Source organism: Nansenia antarctica, assembly GCF_963989245.1.
Source record: "Nansenia antarctica genome assembly, chromosome: 20".
Taxonomy (NCBI): domain Eukaryota; kingdom Metazoa; phylum Chordata; class Actinopteri; order Argentiniformes; family Microstomatidae; genus Nansenia; species Nansenia antarctica.
Window position 1 is genome coordinate 758,829 of NC_137693.1, and position 7,248 is coordinate 766,076.

The following is a 7,248-nucleotide window of genomic DNA, read 5'->3' on the forward strand; positions in this document are numbered from 1 at the left end:
CGTGTTAAGAGCCGCACTCGGCCGTGTTAAGAGGGATTCCCAATCCACAGGGAATGAACATGCTCATTCAAGGACACACTAGTGGTGGTGTTCCCCCAGGCGGGGATTTGAACTCACAACCTTGCGATCACCACCGGTCCAACTCACTACCCACACACTCTGTGTTAGTGACCTGACATGCACGTCTTTGTACTTTGTGTCACAGTTTGATGATGCGGCAGGGCGTTCCCAACTTATCCATGGTTGGACCCAGGGAACTCCATGGTTGGACCCAGGGAACTGCATGGTTGGACCCAGGGAACTGCATGGTTGGACCCAGGGAACTGCATGGTTGGACCCAGGGAACTGCATGGTTGTACCCAGGGAACTGCATGGTTGGACCCAGGGAACTGCATGGTTGGACCCAGGGAACTGCATGGTTCCCTGGGCAGAGTCACGCTGGGTGGAGGGGGTGGGGGACCAAGGTTGTCCCTTGGGGGACCCTACACAGCCTCACTGTTTTTAGTCTGTTTTAACTGTTTATTTAAAAGGGACTTTTATTTAAGTGGACAGTCACTGAGTTAGCTGAGTTAGCTGGGTAGCTACATTACCTCAGCGGTCCCTGGGCAGGTAAACCCACAGGGGGAAATACGGACCTCAGATGTCATAATTAACACCCTAGCCCCTGTAATTAAAACAGAACTACAGGACATGGAAATATCACATAAAACAGAACTACAGGACATGGAAATATCACATAAAACAGAACTACAGGACATGGAAATATCACATAAAACAGAACTACAGGACATGGAAATATCACATAAAACAGAACTACAGGAATTAAACACATCACAAAATTACCTCATAAAAAAAGAAAAGAAAGAAAAACGTTTTGGCCCTATGAGGTCAGTGGTCACATGATGGGTTATCTATCAGCCATGATGTCAGTCTTGATTTGAAGCCAGTCAGAGTGGAACATAGTTTGATAGATGCTCTGGTCTGCCTGATGTTTTCAGACTGTAGTGATCGACTGTGTCCAGTAGGGGGAGCTGTTAGAGATGTGTGTTGTTGTTTGACAGGCCTTGACCCGCCCCCTCCTCCAGCTACCTGAAGCCCCTCCTCACACACCGCGGCCCCCCCCTCACCACCACCCTGCCGGCCTGCTGCGGACCCCTGGCACACTGCCTCACCACCACACAGGCCTATGAGGTACACACACACTCACACACACACACACACACACACTCACTCACTCACACACACACTCACTCACTCACTCACTCACTCACTCACTCACTCACTCACTCACACACTCACACTCACACTCACACACACAGGCCTATGAGGTACACACCCACACACACACACACACACACACTCACACACACACACACACACACACACACACACACACTCACACACACACACACACACTCTCACACTCACACTCACACTCACACACACACTCACACACACACCCAGTACTCTAACCCTCCCCCCTCTCTCTCCAGGACCAGGGTCGTATCCATGACGACGGCTCTGACCTCATCCTGAACGACGGCAACGCCGCCACGTACGGTGACATCACCGTGAGCACCAATCAGCTGTCGGCTAGGGGCGTGGCCTCGGACCTGGGGGCGGAGCACGAGCTGGCGGTCAGGGGCACGAGGCTGGTGCTGCCCATGGACGACCCCCCCTCCCCCACCCTGCCCCCACCCCCCTCCCCCCCCTCCACACACCCCCACAGACACAGACTGTGACCCCTAGACCCTACTCACTAGCCCCTACACCCTATCTCCTACACCTTAACCCCTACACCCTAGCCCCTACACCCTACTCCCTAGCCCCTACACCCTACACCCTAGCCCCTACACCCTAGCCCCTACACCCTACACCCTAGCCCCTACACCCTAGCCCCTACACCCTAGCCCCTACACCCTACACCCTAGCCCCTACACCCTAGCCCCTACACCCTACACCCTAGCCCCTACACCCTAGCCCCTACTCCCTAGCTCCTACTCCCTAGCCCCTACACCCTACCCCCTACTCCCTACCCCCTACCCTCTACCCCTTACTCCCTACTCCCTACACCTTAGCCCCTACACCCTACACCCTAGCCCCTACACCCTAGCCCCTACACCATAGGGAGTGTTAGTGTGAAACACTCTCTCATTCATTAATTTATTTGTCTATTTTAAAAAAAGAAAAAGAAAAGAAAAAGTATATTTATTTATTTATTAAATGTTTTTATGTGTGTGTGTTGTGAAGGTACTCTTCCACTGTGTGGGTTTCACCATCGCTGCCCTCTGAAGATGTCAGTGCTTCCACGATGCCTCTCCCTGCCCTCCTTAGAACATAGAACACCTGAATAGAACATAGAACACCTGAGTAGAACATAGAACACCCGGAGTTCTAACCCTAAATGTGAACGTTCTGTAGGTGCGGTGTGGTACTACTGTCACGTGTCGTACGTTCCGAATGCGTGTCACTCCGTCCTAGCAACGGTTGTCAGGCCGACCTGTGACGTCATCGAAAGGGCCGTGGCTTTCGGTGGCTGTGGTGAACCATTTTTTTAACCAAGTGCCTATGAATGATATTGATAACCTCTGTAGATGTTTACATATTGATTGATAACTTACAGACGGATAACTTACAGACGGATAACTTACAGAACGATAACTTACAGAACGATAACTTACAGAACGATAACTTACAGAACGATAACTTACAGAACGATAACTTACAGACGGATAACTTACAGACGGATAACTTACAGAACGATAACTTACAGACGGATAACTTACAGAACGATAACTTACAGACGGATAACTTACAGAACAGAACGATAACTTACAGAACGATAACTTACAGACGGATAACTTACAGAACGATAACTTACAGAACGATAACTTACAGACGGATAACTTACAGAACGATAACTTACAGAACGATAACTTACAGACGGATAACTTACAGAACGATAACTTACAGAACGATAACTTACAGAACGATAACTTACAGAACGATAACTTACAGACGGATAACTTTGATTCATGCAACCAGAGGAGAACAACAGGAAGCTGTGCTGTGAACCTTTCTCATGGTTTCATTTAGATTTATTTGCAAAGTTCTTAAATAAATACACTGCCCTGTACCGGTGTACGAGATGCACTGCTGTTAGTTACTCCTGAGTCCTGTCCCTACCTCTCTCTCTCTCTCTCTCTCTCTGTCTGCCTCTCTCTCTCTCTCTCTCTCTGTCTGCCTCTCTCCCTCTCTCTCTCTCTCTCTCTCTCTCTCTGTCTGCCTCTCTCCCTCTCCATCTCTCTCTCCCTCTCTCTCTCTCTCTCTCTCTCTCTCTCTCTCTCTCTCTCTCTGTCTGCCTCTCTCCCTCTCCATCTCTCTCTCTCTTCATCTCTCTCTCTCCGTATGATAGTCCTGTCATCCCTCTCTCTCTCTCTCTCTCTCTCTCTCTCTCTCTCTCTCTCTCTCTCTCTCTCTCTCTCTGTACGATAGTCCTGTCATCCCTCCCTCTCTCTATTTGTCATGACATGGAACACTGTAAGCAGGTAGCTGGACCGCCCCCCTCCCCCTTATATTAATCAGACCTGCCCCCCCCCCCCCCCCCCCCCATACACACACACACACTCCCCTCCAGAGGCTAGAGATGGGGAGGCAGCAATAGGACACTTTGGGACAGTTAGTTTTTATTAACTTTTTTTTCATGTAATATTTACTGAGCTTAGTATTATAGTCTGTTGAAAGACAAGGTGAGAGTACAACCCTAACAAGCTGACGAGGGGAACGCAGGTTACCAAGGTCAGAACCATTTCATTGGGGTCATAGGTCAATTAAATAGTTCTAATTTAATAGTCTTGACACTGGTTTATTCTGAACTGTAGTCTAGAGTCCTCTCCTGCTTTGGTCTGAACCTGATGTTGTCTTACTCCTGCTCTGAACCTGATGTGTGTTGGTTACTCAATGGTTACTCTCATGTTTGGAGTGTCAATGTTAAGATGTGAATAAAGGACATTTGATGGGGTTCTGGGAGAGAGACTTTCTGTCTAAGAACCCTGTGTGACTCTAAAAGGTGAATTAAAATACATGTTCCTTCCTCTTACTGTTGGTGCCTTGCGTTCTTACCTGCTGTTTACACCATTCAAACTAACATACCGTTAGCCTCGTAGCATAATTGCTATTAAGTCATGCTTCACTTGTGGTCAGCCGAGCCATCTTTGTCTGTAGTGTCAAACATGCCTCTGTCAAAGAGATGACTTGGGCAGGTAGTGATTTTGGAATGTAACAAGCATTCTGATAGGCTGATGTCATAGTAGGCAATAATGCCCAGTGAATCAGCAGTACTTAGGAGAGAAGAGTTAGATAGAGGCAGATAATAATAATAATAATAATAACCTTATTTGTATAGCGCTTTTCCTGCAAACGTTGCAGCTCAAAGTGCTTTAATCATTATATAATCTTAATTTAATTATTTTGTAACGTAAATGCAATATTAAAAGGATGGGTTTTTATAATCTTAATTAAATTATTTAGTCATTTAAAGGCAATATTAAAAAGATGGGTTTTTAGTCTAGAACTAAACATATTTGCTGAGGTTGCATCCTCAGATATCTCAATTTGGCCAAAATATGACTTAGGCAATCATGAATGAATGGTCTTTATTGTCATTGCTATAGTACAGGTACCAAACAACGACATTTAGGAGGGGTGGCTCCCCTGGTGCTAGGAAAGAAAAAAAAAACACAAGAAGGGAAGGAGCTGGTTTACATAAATAAAGGCTATGTACACTATCCACTATACTATACTGTACAGATAGACGACTAGGGTTGTCATATTGCACATAGTGTTATTGCACATTCATTTGAAGTGTCGCAGTTTGCAGGCTTGAAATGTACATATTTGTGCCTCAGCACTACACCTGTTTTTTTCAGTCCAGCAGCTGCCATCAATCCGTCCAGACTGTCCAGGGCCCAGAACCTAGGTCTTTGCTGTGTTCAGGGCCTGGATGGCCCTGGGGTAGAAGCTGTGCTTCAGTCTGTTTGTCCTTGCGGCCATGGTCCTGTACCGCCTTTTCGAGGGCAGCCGGGTAAAGTGTTCGTACCCAGGGTGGGTTGGGTCTCTGGAGATCTTGGAGGCCTTCCTGAGACAGCGTGTGTTGTACAGTTCTTCCAGAGAGGGGAGGGGGGCGCCGGTGATCTTCTGGGCTGTTCTCACGACTCTCTGTAGCGCATTTCTCTCCGCGGTTGTGCAGCTGGAGAACCAGTTGCAGATGCCGTAGGTAAGGATGCTCTCCACTGCGCCGCGGTAGTAGGCCACCATTATCTCCTGCTTGATGTGTTCCTTCCTGAGGACTCTCAGGATGTAGAGCCGCTGTTGTGCCTTCTTGATGGTGGCTGTTGTGTTGTTCTTCCAGGACAGGTCATCCTGTATGTGCACCCCCAGGAATCGGAGGGCTGATTATGCTATGAGGCTAACGCTATCACAGTTGGTTTTCTCTACTGTGAATATATAAAAACATGTTTTAGATGTAGACACAATAACACAATAACAACATAATAAAACTCAGGACAGGACATGACCGTTTCTGTGTCATCGCTGCAGCGCAACGAGATCTGACGTTCCTCAGCAGAAGGTTTAATGATAACCTACACATTACAACCGGCAGACTTCTATTCTGATCCAGATTTTAAAAGTTTTGAACCACTGGGTCCGGCCTGCTGTGCTCTGGGCGGGTCAGACAGACGGGTTACCTCCCCCCCGAGGACAGACGGGTTACCTCCCCCCGAGGACAGACGGGTTACCTCCCCCCGAGGACAGACGGGTTACCTCCCCCCGAGGACAGACGGTTTACCTCCCCCCGAGGACAGACGGGTTACCTCCCCCCCGAGGACAGACGGGTTACCTCCCCCCCGAGGACAGACGGGTTACCTCCCCCCCGAGGACAGACGGGTTACCTCCCCCCGAGGACAGACGGGTTACCTCCCCCCCGAGGACAGACGGGTTACCTCCCCCCCGAGGACAGACGGGTTACCTCCCCCCCGAGGACAGACGGGTTACCTCCCCCCCGAGGACAGACGGGTTACCTCCACCCCGAGGACAGACGGGTTACCTCCCCCCCAAGGACAGACGGGTTACCTCCCCCCGAGGACAGACGGGTTACCTCCCCCCGAGGACAGACGGGTTACCTCCCCCCGAGGACAGACGGGTTACCTCCCCCCGAGGACAGGCGGGTTACCTCCCCCCCGAGGACAGCTCCTCTTCATCCCCGGGAAAGCCTGCCCTCTCCAAGACTTCTCCATCACAGTGGAGAACTCTACTGTAACCCCCTCCCTGACAGCCAAGAACCTTGGAGTGATCCTGGATAACCGACTATCCTGTGCGGAGAACATTGCAGCAACGGCTCGCTCCTGCAGATTCTTCCTCTACAACATCAGAAGGATACGACCATTCCTTACCAGAGAGGCAGCGCAACTCTTGACCCAGGCACTGGTCATCTCCTGCCTGGACTACTGCAATGTACTCCTGGCTGGGCTCCCCGCTTCAGCCATTAGACCTCTGCAGCTCATCCAGAATGCTGCTGCCCGGCTGGTATTCAACCTCCCCAAATACTCGCATGTCACCCCTCTCCTTCGCACCCTGCACTGGCTCCCGATAGCAGCTCGCATCAGATTCAAGACCCTGGTGCTTGCATACCAGGCAGCTAAAGGGACAGCCCCTGCCTACCTGAAGGAAATGGTAACCCCCCAAACCCCTGCCCGCTCACTCCGCTCCTCCACCTCGGCTGGCCGACTGGCCCCACCTCCTCTACACAGCAGTCGGGCTGCCCGATCACGTCTCTTCACAACACTGGCTCCCCGCTGGTGGAATGAGCTCCCCACGGCTGTCAGAACGGCAGAGTCACTACCCATCTTCCGTCGTAGACTGAAGACCCATCTCTTCAGGTTACATCTTAACTGCTCCTCCTGAGACATCTTCTGACCCTCACCACTACGTCTCCTAAAGACACCCGCTTTCCCCTCTACTGTGTCCCTAAGAACTTCTATTGCCCCCCTTGTACTGTTTCTCAGTTTCTCCAGTAAAAATAAATAAATAAATAAATAAAATGAAAAAATAATAATTAAAAAAAAGGTTTTAGTAGAAGGTGATAGGGAGAAGGTTTCTCCTTCTATCAATGGCCCCGGGCCCGAGCTAGATTACTCTTCCTGCAACGAATGGTGGATTGCTGATTCACATGTTTTGTATTCAAACGTA

At 49.6% G+C, this 7,248-nt stretch overlaps 1 protein-coding gene across 1 annotated transcript in view; it reads left to right on the plus strand.

The window, feature by feature from the left end:
* The window catches only part of LOC308174830 (sodium/hydrogen exchanger 6-like), a gene marked incomplete at both ends in the record, with an annotated part of 18,503 nt that extends 16,761 nt beyond the window's left edge, over positions 1–1,742 (plus strand). Inside the window, 2 exons of the mRNA XM_080549943.1 lie at positions 1,086–1,191; positions 1,494–1,742. Coding sequence (XP_080406069.1) covers positions 1,086–1,191; positions 1,494–1,742 — 355 coding nt within the window. The remainder of the gene's footprint in view (positions 1–1,085; positions 1,192–1,493) is intronic.
* Between the last annotated feature and the right edge of the window lie 5,506 nt (positions 1,743–7,248).